At 42.2% G+C, this 23,294-nt stretch overlaps 1 protein-coding gene across 5 annotated transcripts in view; it reads left to right on the forward strand.

Annotated features, from left to right (window-relative positions):
- The window catches only part of myo7aa (myosin VIIAa), a 26,036-nt gene continuing 2,742 nt past the window's right edge, over nucleotides 1-23,294 (forward strand). Inside the window, exons 1-50 of one of the 5 annotated variants that reach the window (XM_088299909.1) lie at nucleotides 1-29; nucleotides 4,832-4,945; nucleotides 5,113-5,265; nucleotides 5,430-5,447; nucleotides 6,189-6,373; nucleotides 6,441-6,562; nucleotides 6,760-6,902; nucleotides 6,982-7,095; nucleotides 7,187-7,255; nucleotides 7,673-7,757; nucleotides 7,880-7,956; nucleotides 8,178-8,297; nucleotides 8,372-8,514; nucleotides 8,586-8,796; nucleotides 8,864-8,999; nucleotides 9,376-9,482; nucleotides 9,627-9,680; nucleotides 10,520-10,657; nucleotides 11,681-11,839; nucleotides 12,132-12,224; nucleotides 12,847-12,941; nucleotides 13,094-13,178; nucleotides 13,261-13,479; nucleotides 13,721-13,828; nucleotides 14,089-14,298; nucleotides 14,611-14,817; nucleotides 14,897-15,073; nucleotides 15,535-15,624; nucleotides 15,700-15,827; nucleotides 16,127-16,253; nucleotides 16,342-16,461; nucleotides 16,896-17,069; nucleotides 17,158-17,385; nucleotides 17,652-17,819; nucleotides 17,891-18,008; nucleotides 18,085-18,211; nucleotides 18,666-18,835; nucleotides 18,910-19,100; nucleotides 19,198-19,322; nucleotides 19,442-19,599; nucleotides 20,135-20,288; nucleotides 20,502-20,657; nucleotides 21,354-21,459; nucleotides 21,613-21,726; nucleotides 21,816-21,903; nucleotides 22,103-22,209; nucleotides 22,282-22,467; nucleotides 22,560-22,676; nucleotides 22,767-22,850; nucleotides 23,032-23,151. In XM_088299909.1, the coding sequence (XP_088156035.1) occupies nucleotides 12-29; nucleotides 4,832-4,945; nucleotides 5,113-5,265; nucleotides 5,430-5,447; nucleotides 6,189-6,373; nucleotides 6,441-6,562; nucleotides 6,760-6,902; nucleotides 6,982-7,095; nucleotides 7,187-7,255; nucleotides 7,673-7,757; nucleotides 7,880-7,956; nucleotides 8,178-8,297; nucleotides 8,372-8,514; nucleotides 8,586-8,796; nucleotides 8,864-8,999; nucleotides 9,376-9,482; nucleotides 9,627-9,680; nucleotides 10,520-10,657; nucleotides 11,681-11,839; nucleotides 12,132-12,224; nucleotides 12,847-12,941; nucleotides 13,094-13,178; nucleotides 13,261-13,479; nucleotides 13,721-13,828; nucleotides 14,089-14,298; nucleotides 14,611-14,817; nucleotides 14,897-15,073; nucleotides 15,535-15,624; nucleotides 15,700-15,827; nucleotides 16,127-16,253; nucleotides 16,342-16,461; nucleotides 16,896-17,069; nucleotides 17,158-17,385; nucleotides 17,652-17,819; nucleotides 17,891-18,008; nucleotides 18,085-18,211; nucleotides 18,666-18,835; nucleotides 18,910-19,100; nucleotides 19,198-19,322; nucleotides 19,442-19,599; nucleotides 20,135-20,288; nucleotides 20,502-20,657; nucleotides 21,354-21,459; nucleotides 21,613-21,726; nucleotides 21,816-21,903; nucleotides 22,103-22,209; nucleotides 22,282-22,467; nucleotides 22,560-22,676; nucleotides 22,767-22,850; nucleotides 23,032-23,151 (6,516 nt within the window). In that variant the 5' untranslated portion in view covers nucleotides 1-11. Of the gene's footprint in view, nucleotides 30-716; nucleotides 924-4,831; nucleotides 4,946-5,112; nucleotides 5,266-5,429; nucleotides 5,448-6,188; nucleotides 6,374-6,440; nucleotides 6,563-6,759; nucleotides 6,903-6,981; nucleotides 7,096-7,186; nucleotides 7,256-7,672; nucleotides 7,758-7,879; nucleotides 7,957-8,177; nucleotides 8,298-8,371; nucleotides 8,515-8,585; nucleotides 8,797-8,863; nucleotides 9,000-9,375; nucleotides 9,483-9,626; nucleotides 9,681-10,519; nucleotides 10,658-11,680; nucleotides 11,840-12,131; nucleotides 12,225-12,846; nucleotides 12,942-13,093; nucleotides 13,179-13,260; nucleotides 13,480-13,720; nucleotides 13,829-14,088; nucleotides 14,299-14,610; nucleotides 14,818-14,896; nucleotides 15,074-15,534; nucleotides 15,625-15,699; nucleotides 15,828-16,126; nucleotides 16,254-16,341; nucleotides 16,462-16,895; nucleotides 17,070-17,157; nucleotides 17,386-17,651; nucleotides 17,820-17,890; nucleotides 18,009-18,084; nucleotides 18,212-18,665; nucleotides 18,836-18,909; nucleotides 19,101-19,197; nucleotides 19,323-19,441; nucleotides 19,600-20,134; nucleotides 20,289-20,501; nucleotides 20,658-21,353; nucleotides 21,460-21,612; nucleotides 21,727-21,815; nucleotides 21,904-22,102; nucleotides 22,210-22,281; nucleotides 22,468-22,559; nucleotides 22,677-22,766; nucleotides 22,851-23,031; nucleotides 23,152-23,294 lie in introns of those variants that run through there. The other 4 variants (XM_088299907.1, XM_088299910.1, XM_088299908.1 and 1 more) reach the window with 4 other exon arrangements.

Below are 23,294 nucleotides of genomic sequence, written 5' to 3' on the forward strand. Positions count from 1 at the left end.
GAACAGGAACCATGGTTATCCTGCAGCAGGTTCGCATGCACGCACAATCGCACAAACACGCAAAAGAAAATTTAGAAAGTGCAAAAAAGAAAGAAACTGCAAAGTAATTGTGAATCACTCGTAAATTACGCTAAATAAAATTTCTGTTTTTACAGAAATTTGTTTCGGCTTCTATTACGAGTGTGTTTGGAAAGGTTGCTACTGTATAGGTGTGCATTTTTGTTCATGAAAACTGACTGTTGATGGTATGATAAACAATGACGTCTCAAGGTACTGAAAAATTTCTGGCTACGCCCCATGAATGCGTGAGGGTGTGTGTGTGTGTGCGTGCGTGCGTGGGTGTGTGCGTGTGTTTGTGGTGTAGTGTATGCATATGAGTGTATTTGTACGTGTGTGTGTGTTCGTTGCACTCATTCAGGACCAGACAGTCATTAGGCTGCACTGTAGCCTCTTTGTATTTGTTTCTTCATTTCTGTGTGTGTGTGTGTTCACGTGTGGTTGTGTGTATGTGTGTTGTTTATGAATTGTGTGTTGTCGGCCTCTTCAAGTGTCAGTGAATGCGCTGATGTACTCGTCAGTCTTTCTGACAGACTAATTTGCTGGGACAGCGGCCCCCTTTGATTGGAGGGGTGCTTTAGTAGGGCGAGCCAATAAAATTAGGCAACGCACATACACACACACACGCACACACAGAGATCATTAGATATCCTGCATTGTGGCCATTTGACTTGTGTGATCACATTGAGCGAGACAGCAAGTCTTTCGTTACTTTAAAGTACGTGAAACTAGGGTGTTTGCATTCCACTGCCACACATGTCTTAATCATGGCAACCAAATCCAAGAGAAGGGTCTCCAGTTGGCGCCTGGAGGGCTGGGACCCCAACGTCCGCCGTCTAAGCTACAAGTACGTAGCCGTCATCAAGGTAAACGCTTTGCAGCGCGCAGCCTTTAGCGTTAGCACGATCTGTCACGCTGTGACCTGTGTCTGACATGGCTATCTATATGCAAATGAGTCACACGACCAACTCAATTATACAATGATGCTGATGCCTCATTTAACTGCAGCGGATTGACACATGTTTGCGCTGTTGTATTTCACCGGCAGGGGGCGCCAGCATGCCGTCTGCATGCTGGGCGTGTCTTTAGCCTCATGACTGGAAAGAGCGTGTAAATTTCATAACGAACTGTGACTCGTATTTAATCATCCCTCCATTTTCAGAACTCTCAGCTTTTTTGATGAGGTGAAATATAAACATTAAATTATGTACTACATTGTTAGAATGAACTGAATAAATTATTTTTTTTATTAATATTTTACTAATATTTATTTGAATTAAATAGCGAATGCAAATAATGAAATAATTAATTAAAATTTTAATAGTGTTATTTTTAGTTAATGTAATTATAATCACTTGAGAAATTTGTAATTTTGAGACCATTTTGTATTCTATGTAATATAGTTTATTTCAATAATAAGTGATTCTTTTTTTAAGTGTATTATTTACAATTTATTCACTTATAAAGACTTATAAAAATATTAAAAGGTGTATTTTCTAAATATTTTCATATTCGTGGAATATAGTTTATTTGAATAAGTCACTTGAATTTTTGTATTGTTCTAATGATGATTGGTTTACTCACAATTAAAGTGTTTGATGAAACAAAAGCAAATTAAAAAATATTGTACTGATACTTTTGTGTTTAATGTAAAATTAAATCCGTAAATAAAAATAATGAATTGGCATATTTTAATAGTATAATTTAATTAGTATAATTAATCTAATTATAATTCATTGACCAATTATTTTGTAATGAAACATTTATGAATAGATAACGTCTTCATTTTTTTAAACATTATATTCACTAATCCGGTTCACTGATTAATCAATGAGTTAAAGTAATTAAATAACATTATTATTAACAATCAAATAATACATAAATTTGAATGAACCCTTTTAAGGGAAAAAATAATACAAAAATATTACAGGACTTTTTCTTTACAGTTTTTTAATATACTTTGCATTTGATACACTGACGAATTACTGGTAAGCCAACACCCGCCTCAATAATTTAGTTCAAGAAATAGATAGGCGTGGGTTGCAAACACTGTCCTGGGATCAGTGGATGTAAATGTTACATGCGTCAATGTTACTCAATGCATAAATCAATGTATTAACATAAAAATAGTTGATTAATTATTTGAATGAGTGAGTGTGTTGTCATGGGGATGAGAGGACACTATTGGGCGACTCACTTTAATAATGAATGCAGAGCAACCGATCGCCATTGCAAACACGCGTTGAACTTTGACAACAACACACACACACACACACACACAGAGCCATTTTATCCAGTAATATTAGCATGTAGTATGTTTAAGGTTAGCGCTAGCTTTAAAATTATACGTAGCGTTAAGTTTAGGTTGGGTTCACGTTCAAGTATTTAAGTTTTAAGATGGCTCCAGGTTTGGAGCTGGGTCTAATTTAGAGTTTTGTGACGTTAAGTTGGAGCTGGTTTAATTTTTAAATCTATTTCATCTTAAAGTGGTTTAAAGTTAACTTTAGATGTGGATCTAAATCATATTACAGGTGGTTTTCAAGTTAAAGTTGGAGCTGGGTTTGAATTTTTAAATTTGAGATGTAACTTTAGATGAGAGGAGGGTCAAGTTAAGTTTCGAGCTGCTTTAAAGTTCAGGTAGGTTCAAGACTCAGCATTTGACTCAATGCCAAATTAGAGCTCAGGTGAGCCAGGTTTGAATTTGAGGTTAGAGTTGAATTTCAACTTTCCATTAGACCCTAGATTAACATTAAATTTAATAATAATGCCTTTATTAGTCCCACAATGGGGAAATTCGAGATTCAAACCCAGGCCTCCTGGGGAGACTGGGTCCTGAACGCGGCGCCTTAGACCACTCGGCCATCCTGGCAGCCACGAGATTCGAACCCAGGCCTCCTGGGGAGACTGGGTCCGGAACGCGGCGCCTTAGACCACTCGGCCATCCTGGCAGCCATTGAGAGCAGGGTTTGAAATTCAGGTTCAAGATGGCTTTAAGGAAGAGTTGAACCAAAAATTTTAATTAGAGATGGGTGAGAAGTAAAGTTTAAATGTGGTTTCAAGTTTGAAAGTGGATTTTAACTTTATTTTACATTTGGGTTTGAAGAGTGAACTTCAAAGTTTAGTAATGTTTCAAGATAAGTTTAGAGCTGGTTTTAAACTTCAGATTTGGGTGTAAAGATACATTTAAAGATTTAGCGGGTTGAAGTTGGATTTCAGTTTGAAGGTTACATTTGGATAGAAACTTTTGATTAGAAATAGGTAACAAGGTTACACGTTTAGAGCTAGTTTAAAGTTAAGTTTGGAGTTGGTTTGAAGACCTTTTGAGTTGATTTTAAAGTCTTCGTTTGGAGGTGGATTTAAAGTTGAATGTTTTGAGCTGAGTTTAATGTTGAGATGACAAATGGTCTGGAAGATGTTCACAAAGAGCAACAGGTGGTCACTCAGTCAGGTGTAATGTTCACAGAGCTCCGCTTACTTGCCAGATGGAGAATTTACCTAATTAAACGGCAGCAGTAAATTCTTTTTTTTTTTTAAACACAGTAATAAAACAGTAATATATGCCTTCATCCCATCTCACTGGATTATTGTAATGCACTGAAAGGCGGTGGAACTAAGCGAATTGTTGAAATGTGGAATGTTAGACTTGAAGTTGGAATGGTTTAAAATTTGGAAGGAGGCCATAAATATGTCAAATATTGACTTGATAATTTTATTGTGGAAAATATGGCAACGTCATAAATGAGCTGAATATTTAAAAATGGGAATGTTTGAAGAGGTACAATAAATATGTAACATTACCACATAAATTTGGGAATTTGGCTGTAAAAAATAATAATAATAATAAAATAAATTGGTGAGAAGTGTGAAATTTTGGCTTTGTTGTAATTCTTGCAAAGTGGAAAATGGTTCTCTTGGTTTTCTAAATGAGCTGAACAATTTGTTTTGGAATGGAAACAACGGGGAAATCTATTTGTTAAACTTGAATGTTTTTTTTGGGGGGGGTGGCTTTCTGGGAAAAAATGGTGTAATTTTGATCCATAATAACAAACATACATAATTGCTTTTGCTTTTCATAATAATGATCTTTAGTTGAGTAGTCACGAGTCACAACTTCCCGTCAGGATGAGCTCTTCGTGTCTTCTATCCGAAATCCAACACCTGCTTGACACACCTAAAAGAAGGAAGCGGCCTCTTGTTGCCATTGACGACCGAGGGGAGTGTGCGGAGTCTCAACACACATACACACACAAGAAAATATTGATGGAAGTGCAAACGAGGCTCAACTTTTGCACCGGTTTCCTCTAATCTTGATCAAGACAGGGGAAAAAACCAGGATGGTCATCAGCTTTTGACTTTTTGATGGAATAAGTTGACTCTGGATTGAGACAAGACTTGTTTTTTTATTTTTTTATGACTGAGTGCGCATGTGTCGGTGAGTGTGTGTTGAAACCATGTACAAACGTCGGGACTATGTGGATTTTTACGAGAAGGATCAGGCCAAATGGGCTCTGCTCCGAAATGTCAACACTGTTGTGAAACAAAGCACGCTGTTACCGGTATGACCCTCAACACTGTGTGTGCGTGTGTGTGTGTGTGTGTGTGTCCTGTAAATACAATTTCATGATGTTTGTAAACCGTATTCAGGGGGATACTTCCAGGTGGGGCAATGTCTAAATGATTCATTTTGACAGGATTTGTGTTTCCCATTTAAAGTATGTTATTAAAGACTATGTAAGACTGGCTAACGGTGACATCATCAAACTGTCTTTGCCAGGGGGACTACGTGTGGTTGGACCTGAGGAGTGGTCGGGAGTTTGAGGTTCCCATTGGCGCAGTGGTCAAACTCTGCGATTCGGGACAGATCCAGGTGGTGGATGATGAAGGAAATGTGAGTTCTGATTCATCTTGCTTTCCCCCAAAAATGTTTTCACACAAAAAGCTGTTGTATAAATCTAGTGAAAAGTTCCTGTAGTGTAAAAGCCCTTTAGTTGATTCTGAAGATTTGAAGATCAATAAGCCGTGTTCCTTGCTGATCCTTATCAACCGTTCGTCTAGGAGCACTGGATCTCCCCCCAGAATGCCACCAACATCAAACCGATGCATCCCACCTCCATCCATGGAGTGGAGGACATGATCCGCTTGGGAGACCTCAACGAGGCTGGAATCCTGCGCAACCTGCTCATCAGATACAGCGAGAAGCTCATCTACGTGAGTGCCGGACCAAGTTCTGGTCCCTGTCCTGGTTGTTCAACCAAGCTAGTCACACTAGACAGACTTGTAGCTCAGGATGCAGCTTTCTCATGTCCTATTGTTTCTTCTTCTTCTTCAATCTTTTGCTTTTCTTGCCATTCCTCTTCCTCTTTCCTCCAAAGACAAACTGTGGTGGCAGGGTAAGTCTGCGCATAAACGAGATGCCATTGGCTGAGGCCAAAAATCCTGCTTGTGGCATGTTTTAAATGTTGGCTGGGAACGAACCAGAAATGCTGTTGCATGCATCGAAATAGCTGAGCTTGACAGATGAACCCTGGTGCCTGGTGGTAAGCGAGATGGGCATGCGTGCATGTTGACCGTTACCAACATGGCCACCTCTTCTCTCGTGGCCGACGGCAACACGCTCACCGTCCACCTGAGATGCCAGATGCATGTTACATCATTCCCCCTCCGTCAGCCCTGATGTACCCGTCTTACCACATATGCAAATCTTGATATTGTCGAGAATGCTGATAGAGAGATAGCTTGGTACGATTGTCATAAAAAACTAGGGTCCTTTTTTTGCTGCATGAATATTCGACAGGTGGTTTCAGAATTCTCCAGCTGGCCCTTAGAATCTAAGTCTTCTTGTTGCACGGCTCCTCTAAAAATCAGTAGTTCTCAAATGTTTTATACTATGTACGGCCTAAAAATAATCTGTGGGTCTCAAATGAGGCTATCGGCATCATGACCACCATTAGAATTCAGAAATGTAGGAGTAAGTATTAATCAAAATGGAGACATGGGGTTTCAATCCTAAGTACACTCACCCTGGGAGATAAGGTGACGTCAAGATACAAGGACGGGTCTGGACTTTCCTTCTCAGACAGATAACTGAATCACCGATCTTGACTTATTTTAGCTTTCTCATTTCCTTCTAGACATACACGGGGTCTATCCTGGTGGCTATCAACCCATATCAGCTGCTTCCCATCTACACGGCAGACCAGATTCGCCTCTACACCAACAAGAAGATCGGCGAGATGCCTCCTCACATCTTTGCCATCGCAGACAACTGTTACTTCAACATGCAGAGGAACAACCGTGACCAGTGCTGCATCATCAGGTATGCTTGAAGTCTTAATTGCTTTACTCAGGTTCCTACACGTTTCCTCTGGTTTGCAAACCAATAGTGGAGAGTCTGGAGCGGGAAAGACGGAAAGCACCAAGCTGATCCTACAGTTCTTGGCAGCCATCAGCGGTCAACACTCGTGGATCGAGCAGCAGGTCCTGGAGGCCAATCCCATCCTGGAGGGTAAGTCTGGTGTTACTCTGACAAAGTTTTTCAAGTTAAGAGCCGTCAAGAAACCTTAAATGATGTAAATCAAATTTGAATAAAGTATGTCATGAGCCTGGTCTCGGAATGACCTAAGTATGTCAAGGTACCCCTGTATTGGCCAAATCTAAACGGTTGATGATTTCAGCCTCACTGCTCGTTTGCTTGTCCCACAGCCTTTGGAAACGCAAAGACCATTCGCAACGACAATTCGTCCCGCTTCGGCAAATACATTGACATCCACTTTAACAAGAGAGGAGCCATTGAGGGAGCCAAGATCGAACAGTACCTGCTGGAGAAATCGCGAGTCTGTCGGCAGGTATGACTCGCTCCAGCCTTGACTGCTCTCAATCAAACACTGACATGGGAGTAGAATAAATCTGTGTGTGTGTATGTAGGCTCAAGATGAAAGGAACTACCACATCTTCTACTGCATGTTGAAGGGCATGGCGGCGGATGACAAGAAGAAGCTCGGCCTCAGCAAGGCCACAGACTATACCTACCTCACTATGGTTAGTCAACACCACCAAGTCCCAAGACGATTTATACACAAAAACAAATCCCGGTGTTGGATGTTATAATGAATAGTGCGTTTGTGTGCAGGGAAAGTGTACCGTATGTGACGGCCGAGACGACATGAAGGAATATTCCAACATACGCTCGGCAATGAAGGTGACACAGGGCACACCTGACTCCGAATGATTTCCTGTGTTACATCCAACTTCCAGTATTCCACCTGACTTCTTGTGTTGCCCCATCTTTCCTGCATGCCACACAACTTCCTGTACAACACCAGACTTCCTGTTACACCTATCTTTCTGTATAAAACCTGACTTCCTGTGTTGCACCAGATTTCCCGTATGACAACTTCCTACTGAATTCCTATAGTCAACCTGACTTATGGGATGAATCTCAACTTCCTGTATTGCACTTGATTTGTGTTACATCTGACTTAATGTATAACACTTGACCGCCCATGATGAACCTGACTTACGATATACCACTTTTTTTTCCTGTATTACACCTTCCTTACCATGCAATTGCAATAACCTGCAACATTCCTATTATGTGTGACAATGTCTTTTGCAGGTTCTGATGTTCACAGACAAAGAGAACTGGGAGATCTCCAAACTGTTGGCATCCATTTTACACATGGGCAACCTACGCTATGAAGGTCTTTCCAAACGCTTCAATAATTTCTCGCTTTAAATGTCAAATCAGATCTCTGTGTTTCATTTTAAACTCCTTTTAACTGGTTTTGATTTTCATGCCGACAATTAACGAATGGATCTATAGCACGTACATACGACAACCTGGACGCTTGTGAGGTCGTACGCAGCCCGCATCTTTCCACCACGTCAACACTGCTAGAGGTCAGCTTGCGTTGTCACTTAATAATAGTCAGTGGTAGATAAAGTACACCTATTAAAAAAATAAAAATCCACTAACTAAAAAATTATCCACGCTACGAACAATCATGGTCCTAATTATACATACTTGTGTAAAAGTATTACAAAACTGATGAAAGGTCAACCTTAAATGTTACTTTTCATGTTATTATAATACATGTGTGCGTGCGTGTATGTGTGTGCAGGTGGACGGCAAGGACCTGATGAACTGTCTAACGAGCAGGACGTTGATCACCAGGGGAGAAACCGTGTCCACGCCACTCAGCATGGAACAAGCTCTGGACGTGCGGGACGCCTTCGTCAAGGTAAAACACTCAAAACAGACTTCATTTTTTTTTCATTGTGACGACTAATACTTTGTGTTTGTGTTTGTGTGTAGGGTATTTACGGTCGTCTGTTCGTGTGGATCGTGGAGAAGATCAATGCCGCCATCTACAAGCCTTCGTCCTTACACACCAAAGTTGTCAGACGCTCCATCGGATTGCTGGACATCTTTGGGTTTGAGAACTTCACTGTCAACAGGTACATGAGCACACAACGAACAAATGCACACACACATGCATGGTGTTAAGCGCGCGTGTTTGTGGCGCCAGTTTCGAGCAGCTTTGCATCAACTTCGCCAACGAGAACCTGCAGCAGTTCTTCGTGCGTCACGTGTTCAAACTGGAGCAGGAGGAGTACAATTTGGAGAACATCAACTGGCAGCACATTGAGTTCACCGACAACCAGGACGCACTGGACATGATCGCCATCAAGCCCATGAACATCATCTCGCTCATCGATGAGGAGAGCCGATTCCCCAAAGTACACGCCAATACACGTGATGACTGATGATGCGATAGTGCTGAAATTAAGTGTGTGTGTGTTGTAGGGTACAGACAGCACCATGTTGAACAAACTCAACTTCCAGCACAAAGTGAACAGCAACTACATTCCACCCAAGAACAACCACGAGACTCAGTTTGGCATTCAGCACTTTGCTGGGGTGGTTTACTACGAAACCAGAGGTACCAACTCACTACGCACATGATGCGAGTTAAGGAATTGTCACTGAGTACATTTCTTGCTTGTGTTGCGAGCCAAAATTGGAATTTCTTTTGGATGAAGTCAATGAAAATGCGGATGAACTTTGATCCGTTTTTTTTTTTTTTTTTTTAGACAAAGGGCCCTATTTTCATATAGCACAAAGGGCAGTCTTACTGTGCGCATGTGTCGCAGAATTATCTTTTTGGTGTTTTGCTACACTTTGCGCATGTCGAATTGAGCATAACAGGCCATTTGCACCTTTCTGCGCTGTTGTGGGATGGATGTGTGTGTGCGTGTGGGGGTGCGTGTGTGTGCATGTGTGTGAGTACATACAATCTGTGAATTGTGTGTGTCCAGGTTTCCTGGAGAAGAACAGGGACACGTTATACGGTGACATCATCCAGTTGGTTCACTCATCCAAAAACAAGTTCATCAAGCAAATTTTCCAAGCTGATGTTGCTATGGTAACACATACATTTCCTTTCAAGTGATGACGCTTCAGAAAACACACACAAAAATGGCAGATATGTGTAACTTTTTCCTCTCTTGCATGTTCTCCAATATCTCCTTCTGTGTGTTGTCTGCATGATTTGCTGCTTTCCTCACAGTTTCTGTGTGGTTTTGCTCCTTGTCTGCATCTTCCATCCAGCCCTCTCCCAAAGGTAAAAAAAAATCAAAAACATGAGCTCCTTCCTTCTCTCATTCAATTTTTGAAATGAATCTTCTCACAAGCATACCTTCATGGCTGACTGCTTCCTTCAGCACAGAAGCCTTACAGAAATTAATTTATAACAAAACTAATCCAACCTAACTATTTTCATCAAATCAGACTTTCAATCTTGAGGTGACATAATTCCGCACGGCTACCGCAGTACGAGGAAAAGGCAGAGTTTTACGTGTGAATAATTTTTTTCTCAAGATATATTCAACCCTCGAAATTAGATGACAATGCTTATCAACAATAACAAGACATCGGAACCGACCAATAGTATTGATTTGTCAACAAATGAATAAAATCGTGAATTGTGTGGGGAAAAAAAACTTGAATAGGATCTGATGCGTTGATGTAATGTAATATTTGAACAGAAACAGTAAAGCAATAAAACTATAAAGATGATATAGCAATGTTCACAGGACTATGTTCTTTATCCTCGGCAAAGAACTGAGGAATGAGGAGTCTCTACATATATCTACACTGGTATGGTTGCATTTCACAGTCCTCGGGTATTGCAAAATCCTGGACTATCTTGTTACTCCCCTCAACATATGTAAAAATAAATAAATAAATAAAAAATATATTATGTTATACACTAAAATGTAAATGAATGCTTGTTGGGTCAGACTATAGAATGGAACATTGACCATATTTTGTCCAGCTCTGTTCTACACTCACTGGACACATCAACATTTTTTTTTAACCTTTAGACACAAAGAGGAAGAAGGTCAGGAAGGACAAAAAACGACCAACTTTGTGTGTGTGTGCATGTATGTGTGTTTGTAGGGGGCAGAAACCAGGAAGCGTTCTCCCACTCTCAGCAGTCAGTTCAAAAAATCTCTGGAGCTACTGATGAGAACGTTAAGCGTCTGTCAGCCATTTTTCGTCCGCTGCATCAAACCGAACGAGTTCAAGAAGCCCATGGTGAGTCCCTGTGTGTGATTGTCTCAGTTATGCAGGTTCAAATGGAAACGTACCATGTTGTCTGTTTCATTTACCAGCGAGCTGCAATGTCGAACTACGAGCAGGAACTGCAAACAATTAGTCTACATGACTTATTTTCCTTGCACCAACTAGCTTCTAGAAGAACAAATTGTTACAAGAGACACACCTTTCGTACTTTTCTTTAGTGCCTTTAGTATTAGTTGTTATAGATAAAAAGTAACAGTAAGAGGCTGTTAAATGTACTAACTGGCTGTTACATTCACAAGCTGTATCATGAAATAAGTAGTGACAATTGCATCTTCATGTTAGTTGTTACATGTCTTAATTATATTGTCATTACGCATGAATAGGGGTTACACGTACTAATTAGTTGTTACATGTACTGCTAAGTATTTATTTAGTTAGTGCATTTAACATTTACTTATTTGTTAGCTGTAACTTTTGGCTATTTGTTGACTGGAACATTTACATGTAATAAGCAGTCGTTACCTGTACCTAATTCACAGCATGAAAAAGCAGTTGTCACAGCGAGTGATTTTATATGATTGCTTGTTTGTCTGATACTTGCGTTATATCAACAGCCTTTACTGCATGTAACAGCTACTTACCAATGTGTAAAAAATAGTTTTTATATGTAATGGTACAAAATGATAGTGTCGTAATACATTCATCTGACTTGTGCATGGGCAGCGTGGGATCGGTTCCTGCAGGATGTCTATGTGTGCCCTTAACGAGCTGGCTGTCCGCCTTTCAGTCAGTGTCAGCTGGTAGCGGCTCTATAGCAGCTCACCTCGACCCTGTACAGAATAAGTGACGTTGAAGATGACTAATGTCATGTAAAAGCTAATTCTTACAAGTAATAAAAATATCATTTTAACATGTAATAAATAAATGACTGTGTTATGTAAACAAACTGGTAGACATGCACTAACTAGCTGTTACATGTAATAACTTAACACAATGTATATGCGTGTAACAATAGCTTGCGTGTGCCTGTTACAGTTGTTTGATCGGGATTTGTGCGTACGCCAGCTGAGGTACTCTGGAATGATGGAGACCATTCGCATCCGTCGAGCAGGCTATCCCATCCGCTACACCTTTGTGGAGTTTGTGGACCGCTATCGTGTGCTCATGCCTGGAGTCAAACCCGCCTACAAGCAGGTAGAGTTTTCAGATGTCAAGATACAAGCTGTCGTTTCACCGATTGTTTTACTTTGACTTGCGTGTGCAGACTTTAGACACAGGTGCCCTTTCAGTCACCTAACTTAATGCGAATGCTAAATGGCATCTCTGAAGATAGTGAACACAAACAGTGCAGCAACACATGTAGACTGACAATATAGCAGTACTCACCTTCATATTCTTTGCTCTCTGCACAGAATGATCATTATTAGTGCTGTACTGGAATGTGGGCAAGATAGAATGTGATATTATTTGCGTGTGTGTCTTCCAGGAGGATCTGAGGGGAACCTGCCAGAGGATCGCAGAGGCCGTGCTCGGGCGAGACGATGACTGGCAGATGGGAAAAACCAAGATCTTCCTCAAGGTGACTCGTAATAATCACACATTCCGACAAGATTTCACTCAACTAAGCAACGTCATTTCCAATACTGCAATCACCTTTTCATTTCACCCATCAATTTATTTTACGAAAGGTTTGTAAGAAGAGAAACTGATCGGGACACGTGAAGAAAGTGAAACATGAATGATAATCGGACTTTTTCCACCGTTTTGGAACGCTTTCTAAGGTCAAAACTAGTTGTTACATGAAATAAATATATAAAAAACATTTTGTGTCACTTTGGTCAATTTCCGTTCTCTGTGACACCGAGTGACACACTAAATGAAGTTTACTTTGTGTGTTTCCACACAAGTCTCAGGACTGGTGTTTGCTTTGAGTCTGTCCTCCAGGAAGCCTGACAGGAAGTAGAAAGTGCAGGAAGGAGCAGCTCTTTCCTGACAGGAAGCTGAAAGACAAACCGCAGTGTAAAGGGTCGAATAATAAGGAAGACAGTCACTGATTTAAGAGTTTGTCTCAGTAAATAGCTGAATGGCCCGTGTTCCGCATATGGCTTTATTCTTTTTTTTTTTTTTTTTCCCCCCAAATCAGGCCAACCAAGCATGGAATGGTCTCCATAGCGACAGCTAATGTGTTGTTGGTTCTGCAGGATCATCACGACATGCTACTGGAGATCGAGAGGGACAAGGCCATCACCGACAAGGTCATCCTCATCCAGAAGGTGGTGCGAGGTTTCAAGGACAGGTGGGCTCCCTCATTAGTTTCGACAGCGATGATTTCTGTGACCGCAGGGAAAAAAATCTCTGTATCCATTTTCTATAAGAAAGCGATGAAACAGCACCATCTACAGGGATCCGTTTATCATTCCAGTGGTTCTTCTCTCTATGTATCGTCAGATCAAACTTCCTGCGGATGAGAAAGTCGGCTATGCTGATCCAGAAGACGTGGCGAGGATATCAGTGCAGAAAGAACTACGGCGCCGTGAGGATCATTCTCATCACACCCAAAAAGTGTGTAATGTCATCCCAATGTCGACCCTAAATCCTGATCCTTGTCCTTTCAGATGCGGGCGGGCTTCGCTCGCCTCCAGGCTTTGGTGCGTTCTCGGAAATTGTGCGCGTCGTACCACGTGGCTCGCCAGCGTATCAGCGGGTTCCAGGGTCGATGCCGAGGCTTCCTGGTGCGTCGGGCCTTCAGACACCGACTGTGGGCCGTCATCACCATCCAGGCGTATACCCGAGGGATGATAGCACGCAGGCTCTACCGCAGGCTCAGGGGCGAGGTAGGGCACATTTCGGAATGGGGGAAGTGGTACCTTGAGTTCCTGGTGCCCCAACTTAATTGTGTTCCGTATGTTTATAAACAAGTCATTGTCGTTTGCTTTTTCTCAAAACAAAGGGTCATATATATCAACTATAAATCCACAAATCAGATTGATGTGATTTGATTTTGAGGCCATATCACGCTAAGTCTGACTACACTCAATGGACTGACTTGGACTCTTCTTCTTCATCTTGCGTCAGTACCGAAGAAGGCTGGAGGCTGAGAAAATGCGTCTGGCCGAGGAGACCAAGCTGAGGAACCAGATGTCTGCCAAGAGAGCCAAGGCCGAAGCGGAACGCAAACATCAAGTAAGCCTTCCCATTGCCGTTTGCATCAGAATCTAAAACAGTTCTCCCCACTTTCAACTTCCCAACCACTGCTTGAAAGTGGTTCTGGAACTTGCCCGGCCTAGTTTCTGAGTCACGGTCAGAGAAACTCAGTGTGGGCAGCGGATTATGTCCATTAGCCCAACTGTTATGTCACAGATACAATGCCACAAAAGTCAATTCCTGGTCAGGACACATTTAGTCCATCTTTTTCCCACGTGAAATCATCATGTCCTCTGCAGGAGCGTCTGGTCCAGCTGGCCAAAGAGGACGCAGAGCGCGAGAAGAAGGAAAAGGAGGAGGCGAGGAGGAAGAAGGAATTGGTAGAGCAGACGGAGCGAGCCCGTTTGGAGCCCGTCAATGACTCGGACATGGTAGACAAAATGTTCGGCTTCCTGGGAACCACCAGCTCCTTTCCAGGTCAGGAGGGACAGGCTCCTGCTGGCTTTGAGGTAGGTTTTGTTGAATATTTAACCCTCAGTCAGGCCTTGTTGGATTTGATCACTCTTTTAGCCTGTTCATGGCCAGTTTTAAAACAGTTTTCACTTCTTTTACTGCATAATTTTTAGCTACCATCATTTATTGTCAAAAGTAAAATATTATCCATAAAATCCACAAAATAATCCCCAACCCATGTAAATTTCATCCCATGTGCTTAACCACAGCTAAAATTATTAAAAGAGGAAGTGGGGTGGACACAAACGGCCAGCATAAAGTCCAGAGGATTAATTCCTGCTGAGTCGGTCTTTCCCCGTCATCCACAGGACTTGGAGCGGACTCACCGGGAGCTGGAGGAGGAGGATCTGGACGAGGCTCTACCTCTGCCAGAGGATGACGACGAGGAGGATTTATCGGAGTACAAGTTTGCCAAGTTTGCCGCCACCTACTTCCAGGGAACCACCACACATACGTATGTCCGCAGACCACTCAAGCAGCCGCTGCTTTTTCACGAGGATGAAGGAGACCAGCTGGTAGGCTGAGGACGTTATGTCTAATCAATTGATAAGTTCTTGAGATTACGATGAACATGTATACCTCATTCCTGTATAGGCGGCTCTGGCTGTGTGGATCACGGTGCTGAGGTTCATGGGGGACCTGCCCGAGCCCAAATACCACACGGCTATCAGTGACGGGAGTGAGAAGATTCCGGTCATGACCAAGATCTACGAAACCCTCGGGAAGAAGACGTACAAAAGGGAGCTGCAGGCTCTTCAGGGCGAGGCAGAGGTGAGGCGGGGGAGGATCCGGATGGGGACAACTAGCCTCTGATGAATATTAACCCACAAACACAGAGTCTTGAATTAAAGTATCTGGTCTGGGATCCACCTAAGTCCATTGCGACTCCTAAGGCCTCAACACAACAATCTGATGTCAGTCGTCGGAAAGTCGCTACATGTGGTCATGCGGAAAAACTGTGAAAATTGAATTGATTTCTCAAGAACTACAAGAACAGTTTCACATCTCCTCTATGGACATTAGAAGAGCATGAAGACGAAGTAATCACTCTCATTCACAAAAGACCGCCATTATTGATCATCACCGTGAAAGCCTCCATGTTTTATTTTCTGTACTCTGGTTCGTCAGGGAACTGATCATGTGTTTTCTCTCTCTGTTCTGGTTGTTTAAGGAACTGAATGTATTTATTTGATCATTTCTGTTCTCTCCCGATTCTGTTTTCCCGTTTCCAGACTCCCCAATCGGACAGTCCTCGCAAGAATAGCATCCGACACAAGCTGGTGTCTCTCACCTTGAAGAAGAAATCCAAGATCACAGAGGAGGTAAGAGAAAAAAAAAACATTTTGATCTTCTTGTGCGACTTCCTGTAGAGTTCAAAAGAGACAGGTCACTTTCAGGTGACTAAGCGCCTCAATGATGGTGAGCACGGTCTCCATGGCAACAGTATGTTGGAGGACCGGCCGACGTCAAACCTAGAGAAACTTCACTTCATCATCGGTAATGGCATCCTGAGACCAGCCCTGAGGTAAAAAAAATAACCTAAATCAAAGTTTTGAGCTCATATGGAATTGTGCTTAGGTTCTCTGGGTTAAACCTTGGGGTCATGATGGATTAGGCCACGAACATTTTAAAACCGAAAACCATTCCTGCTTTACCCACCTAAAAACATTCCTTAACTCCTTCTGTACCTGCCTCTTGCCCAAAGTCAACTGGGATAGGCTCCGGCTTACCTCATCAACCTAAAGAGGAAAACTGCTACAGAAGTTGATGAATGGACATAGTTTTCACAGGAGGTGTGGCAACAATCCATTGTGTCTGTTTTAGGGATGAGATCTACTGTCAGATCTGCAAACAGCTGAGTCAGAACCCATCCAAGAGTTCGCACGCTCGAGGCTGGATTCTCGTCAGTTTGTGTGTTGGCTGCTTCGCGCCATCAGACAAGTTCCTCAAGGTCAAGCCAATGACTGTTTGATCCATGTACTGATAATACTTGTCCGCAGTCACATGACAGTATGGTGTTGTTGCGCATTCACCTGCAGTACCTGAGGAACTACATCAGCAGCGGGCCGCCGGGTTATGCTCCATACTGCGAGGAACGACTTCGAAGGACTTTCGTTAATGGCACCAGAACACAGCCGCCATCCTGGCTGGAGCTACAGGTATACACACCAACACCACTCACCAAAAAATTTGGGGATATTTGGTTTTGGTTTGCAATGCAGGATAAGATTATAATCCATCATAATAAGCAAACTTAACTTTAGCTTTTGTAAACCTTTGAATGCATGTGTACAAAAATTTGGTTTCAAACACCAATTCTAACTGAACCAGGAAATTTATTGGTTCATTCATGGATCGGTGGTTTCATGGAAGCACCTGTTGTGATTTCTTCTAACTCCTCGTTAAAGAACAGCAATTTGTGCAAAAAAAACACTGAGCAGTGGGGCAAGTTCGGTCAAAAGTTTACAGAAAGTCAAATTGAGTTCACCTGAAGAGGTTATTTTAGCTTTATCTTGAAATGTAACAATAATCATCAATATTGGTGATTTTAAACATTTTTAATTTAAATAACAGTTACTAAATTAATATCCAGGCAACCAAGTCCAAGAAACCCATCATGCTGCCGGTGACGTTCATGGATGGAACCACCAAAACACTGCTGACAGACTCAGCAACCACCGCCAAGGAGCTCTGCAACACACTGTCAGACAAGATCAGCCTGAACGACCGATTCGGCTTCTCGCTCTACATCGCCCTCTTTGATAAGGTTCCATGATATGAACACACTATCTTATTATCTCTCCTTGGTAGAAGAGCTTTTCATCACTCTGATCTGATTTGATGGTGTTGCGCAGGTGTCCTCTTTGGGCAGTGGGAATGACCATGTAATGGACGCTGTGTCGCAGTGCGAGCAGTACGCCAAGGAGCAGGGAGCCCAGGAGAGGAATGCTCCCTGGAGGCTGTTCTTCAGGAAGGAGATCTTCACACCGTGGCACTGCGCTTCGGACGACACAGTTGCCACCAACCTCATCTACCAGCAAACCGTCAGGGGCGTAAAATTTGGAGAGTACCGCTGTGACCGGGTGAGCGCTTCTATTTTGTAGAAATACTCCTTCTCTTCTTCAACGGATGTGATCTTTATTCCCTTCCTTGGAACTGCCCCTTCTCTTCAGTAGACATGCTGCTCCATTTCCTCTACAAATGCTTCTACTCATTGTTTGTTGGCATACTACATTTTTTCTTCTGTAGACACGCTCCTTCTGTGGCATGATTCTTTCTTCTTAAGACATGTTCCTTCTCTTCTTAACTCTCACCTTGAGTCAAGAATTCTCCTCTTCCCTTGACAAAGGACGACCTAGCAGAACTGGCGTCCCAGCAGTACTATGTGGACTATGGCTCAGAGGTCCTGCTGGAGCGTCTGCTAAGCCTCATCCCGTCCTACATCCCCGACAGAGATATCAGCACATCCAAGACAGTGGAGAAGTGGGCTCACTTCATCATGGCGGCACACAAAAAGGTGTGCCTCATAAGTGCACGTGGTTATTTTCATGAGCCAAGGAACTCAATTCTCTGATCTTTGTTGTTCAGGGCATCTACACCCAGAAGAGGTTTGATCCCCAGAAAGTGAAAGAGGAAGTGGTGGATTTTGCTCGCCACAAGTGGCCTCTGCTCTTTTCTCGATTCTATGAAGCTTTCAAATTGTCCGGTGAGACTCAATCAGCAGTCTCACCCAGTTTTGAGCTGGACATTACCTAATGATTTGTTTTTTTCTCTCCTTACAGGTCCAAGTCTACCCAAAAATGACCTCATTGTCGCCGTCAATTGGACCGGCGTTTACTTTGTGGACGAGCAGGAGCAGGTCCTGCTAGAACTCTCCTTCCCTGAAATCACTGCTGTTTCCAGCAGCAGGTGAGACATGCGGGGAAATGTAGTCCCTCTTCCAGTTTCAGTATTGGGCATTAATTTACAACATTTGAACTGGGAACCTTTGGGCCAACAGTCCCTCAACGGTGTAAGAACTTTGTTTGGAAATGAAAAGGTTGAATGCTGAGAAGGTAATTCAATAACTCTCCTTCCAAGAAATCAGTCTGTTGTCTAGTAGCAAATGAGGCATGCCGGGAACTGTAGTACCTTTTGAGGTCTGAGTGCTGGTTACATATTTTGACTTTTTGTTGGGGTGACGGTCCCTTAAGTCTTTAAGGACTTTACCTGGAATCAGAGGATTGAATGCCAAAAGACCATCGATATAGACACCAAGACAGGTTGGAAGCCAGGTGCCAGGTGCTTCCTGAGGTCCTGAGCATCAAGGGTCATAAAATCTCATGTGGATAAGTAACTAGCGATAAATTTATTGTTCTTTGAGGGGCGGAAAGTTGCAGAGTCAGAGCTTCACGTTGGCGACCATCAAAGGAGAAGAGTATACCTTCACCTCCAACAATGCCGAGGACATACGTGACCTGGTAGTGACCTTTCTGGAAGGTCTGAGGAACAGGTCCAAGTTCGTGGTGGCACTACAGGACAGTCCCAACCAGAGTAGGCTCTCACCAGACTTGGGGATGTTTTCTAGAACTCCTGAAGGAAGTCACAATTTGTCCTCTCTTTGTCAGATGATGAACCATCCACATTCCTGAGTTTCCAAAAGGGAGACCTGATCCTGCTAGACCAGGACACCGGTGAGCAGGTTCTCAATTCAGGCTGGGCGCACGGCGTCAATGAGAGGATTAATCAGAGAGGAGACTTTCCGGCAGACTCGGTCTACGTCCTGCCCACCATGACGCGGCCGCAACAGGAGATTGTGGTGAGATAAAAAAAAAAAAAACTGGAAGTTACAAATCAGGCAGAAGATGACTTGCTGTTGTTGCTATTGATGATGGCTATGCCATCTAACTTATCAGGCGCTGGTTACCATGACGCCGGATCAGAGACAGCAGTCAATAAGAGTCTCACAACTTGTTTTGCCTGACAGTGAAGACACTGTCAAACCTTACACACTGGAGGAGTTCTCCTATGACTACTTTAGGTACACCGCACGCAAACCCAAACTAAGGCTTGAACACTAATTTGAAACCCTAACCCTGTCTTAAAACCCAACAGCGCAAACGCTTAAGAAAAGTAATTCAATCAATGTTCTTGGTACAGGCCTCCCCCCAAACACACTCTGAGCAGAGTGATGGTCACCAAGAATCGTGGCAAAGACAAATTGTGGAGCTGCACCAGGGAGCCTCTCAAACAGCCACTGCTCAAGAAGGTGGTCCACCACGAGGAGCTTGCTCAGGAAGCATGCATGACCTTTGTTGATATCCTTGCCCATCTTGTGCCAATGTTTCTACCATCTACTTCCAATGTTACTTTTATCTTCTTAATATGTGAGTAAATTATTCTTATTACAATGGCACTACTGTTACTTCCAAGTTTTTTTTTTATTTAATTACTGTTAGTAATATAAATATGTTGTTCCCATTATGTTACATTATTGTCTCGTTGCATGTTGCCATGTTGTAACTATAGGATTACTATGTTGTCACAATGTTATAATGTTATGTTACAATATCTTTACTGTTATTACATATATTACATGTTGTTATTCCATGTAAGAATCGTGTTGTTACCAAGTTATTGCCATATTAGTAGCTTGTTACAATGTTATTTCACATTAAGATACATTATTATGTTAAATTATAATATTAAATTGCTATTATCAAGTTATTAACATGGTACTGTTATGAGAATGTTTTACTATGTTATTACAACATCATTGCCAGCTTGTTGCTATGTTTTTATGTTTTTAACTGTATCAATCAAAAGCAGCATGTTCCTTAGCGTGTGTCCTACCTGTGATGAAGTACATGGGCGACTACCCGTCTAAGCGCACTCGCTCAGTCAACGAGTTGACGGACCAGATCTTCGAGGGCGCACTGAAGGCTGAACCCCTGAAGGACGAGATTTTCTGCCAGATCATCAAGCAACTAACAGACAACCACGTCAAGTGCGTACTCGCCTTATACATAAACGTAGTGTAGGTTGAAGTGGACCTCCTACACCGGCTTTCCTTCAGGGCCGCATCTTGACTCGGTTAACAGATAACTTTTAAAATGACAGAGATTGTCAATCAACACAACAAAAATTAAATCGCCCATGTTCGCCTTTGGGACATTAAGAATGCGAAATGGTACTGATTTGCGTATGTTTGTGCGGGCAGGTACAGCGAGGAGAAAGGCTGGGAGCTTCTGTGGCTGTGCACTGGCCTTTTTCCTCCCAGCAATGTGCTGTTGCCGCACATCCAGCGCTTCCTGCAGTCCAAGAGGCAACACCCGCTCTCGGCCGACTGCATGCACAGGCTGCACAAAGCTTTACGGTAAGCGCAATTAGAAATCAAGACATGGGTCAAGCAAATTTTTGGGCTAAAGTGCCATAATAGATCTATGAAAAAATTAAAAGCTGAACCGTCGCAGTTGTAAATAAAGTTAAAAAAAAAGTTTAAATGTGTATGTAAAAAAATACAATCAAATATCAAATATGTGAAACGTATATATTTTAAAAAAAAGTCTATTTTACAAATAGTTTTATTTTACTACTTAAAATTACAAAAGAAAACAAAAACATTTAATGCATATGTAAAGTTATTTATTTTAAATTTTTTGTTCATTATTTACATATATTATATATGTTATTATTATATATATTATATTTTAACTATTGAACAAATATTTAAAAATGTATTATTACAAATGTATTATTTACAGTAAATACAATTAAGTAATAAAACAAAAAAAATACATTTAAAATATTTATTGCAGAAGAAGGAAACACCTTTTCTCACGTACAATAAATACAATTACAAATTATTCAAGGTAGTAAATTATATAATGCAATAACTAAAAATAAAACACATTTTTATCTCTTTATAATGTAAACGCCAAAATTAAAAAACAGAGTGAGCATTACTTGCCTGCCTCAACCCATGTGTAGACATAATGAGACTTTAAAGTCTAAAAATATCTTCAACGCGGACCAAAACTTGTTTGTGTGCTGGCGGTTGCCATGGTAACAGAAATGGGTCAAGGAAGTACCCTCCTCATCTGGTGGAAGTGGAAGCTATCCAGCACAAGACCACGCAGATTTTCCACAAAGTTTACTTCCCTGATGACACGGACGAGGTGTGACATGCACGCACACACACACACAGACGCACACACACACACACACACAGACACACCCCCACACACACACACACACACAAATGTCGAGAAAACAATGTTAGGAATAGAAATCGTGCTAACAGACGCTAACTTCATAAATGAATTGTGGAGGCCTTTGAGGTGGAGTCCAGCACCAAAGCCAAGGACTTCTGTCAAAACATTTCCACCAGACTGCTACTCAAATCCTCAGAAGGCTTCAGCCTCTTTGTCAAGATCTCAGACAAGGTGCTTTATCATTTCTCATCAAAACAGAATCTTCAAAGCTTCATTTTGTGTCTCTGAGAGACTAATTTCGCTGAATGTTGGTGTTTCAGGTGATAAGTGTTCCAGAGGGAGACTTCTTCTTTGACTTTGTCCGACATTTGACGGATTGGATCAAGAAATCACGACCAGTAAAAGACGGTATGAATCTACTGGCATTCGCAAACACATTTGAAACTTATGATTTACAGACGGACAACGATGAAGTGACATTAGACATTTATAAAGACACAAACTGTAATTAGACGGTAGACCTTTAGGCGTTTTGTGCGGCCAGAAACATCAAAGTCTAAGCACTCGCCACAACACAACAAAATCAAATGTTTTCTTTACCCTGTAGGAGCTGTTCCCTCTCTGACCTATCAAGTGTTCTTCATGAAGAAATTGTGGACCAGCACCGTTCCAGGGAAGGACCCTTTTGCCGACTCCATCTTCCACTACTACCAGGTGAGTCCTGCTTGGCAGAAGACGATTTAAGAAACAGAACGTGTTCCATATTACGATAACACCTTGAACTAGGAGCTGCCCAAATACCTACGCGGCTACCACAAATGTTCGCGAGACGAAGTCTTCCAGCTGGCGGCGCTCATCTACCGCGTCAAGTTCGAGGACGACAAGTCCCACTTTCCGACCATTCCCAAGATGCTGCGTGAGCTGGTCCCTCAGGATATCATCCGCCAAATGTCCCCGGATGACTGGAAAAGGGTAAACCAGGAAACAATTTTTTTTTTTAATTCAATTCAAGTTATGGTTATTGGAAAACAGTGTGTGTGTTTGTATGTGTGTGTGTGAGACAGTCTGTGGTGGCCTTCTTTAACAAGCAAGCCGGTAAATCCAGAGAAGAAGCCAAGTTGATGTTTCTTAAAATCATCTACAAATGGCCAACATTTGGCTCCGCCTTCTTTGAAGTCAAGGTAAAAATGGGAAGCACCTGCTTGGGTCACGTTCTCTCTTTTGAACCCAACGCTGCTTTATGGACAGACTGATCATGATTTTGTCTTCAGCAAACCACAGAACCCAACTACCCGGAGATCCTCCTGATTGCCATCAACAAACATGGAGTCAGTCTCATAGATCCAAAGAACAAGGTTGGTTTGTTTGATCAAATAAACGTGAAATTAACAGGGTTGTAAAATTTGGGGAATTTTCCATGGGAATTAACAGGAATTTAGGGGAGTAAAGCAGGAATTTACAGAATAGGAGGTTGGCTCTTAATAGGGAGCTTAACGCCACCATGTGACTGATGATGTCATTATTCTGTCCCGGTAGGATGTTCTGGTCACTCATCCCTTCACCAAGATCTCCAACTGGAGCAGCGGGAACACATACTTCCACATCACCATCGGAAATCTCGTGAGGGGAAGCAAACTCCTCTGCGAGACCTCTCTGGTGGGCCACAAAGTATTTCATACGGAGAAAATTAAATCAATTAATGAAAGGGGGTCTACATAGTGTCAAATATTTTTTAAGCAGGCTTAAAGGCTCCAATTCTGCCTAGAAACAAAGTGCAAAAAATCACATGACCAGGAATG

The sequence above is a fragment of the Idiotropiscis lumnitzeri genome, chromosome 7 (assembly GCF_059441095.1).
Source record: "Idiotropiscis lumnitzeri isolate Australia: NSW breed Sydney's pygmy pipehorse chromosome 7, RoL_Ilum_1.0, whole genome shotgun sequence".
Taxonomy (NCBI): Eukaryota; Metazoa; Chordata; class Actinopteri; order Syngnathiformes; family Syngnathidae; genus Idiotropiscis; species Idiotropiscis lumnitzeri.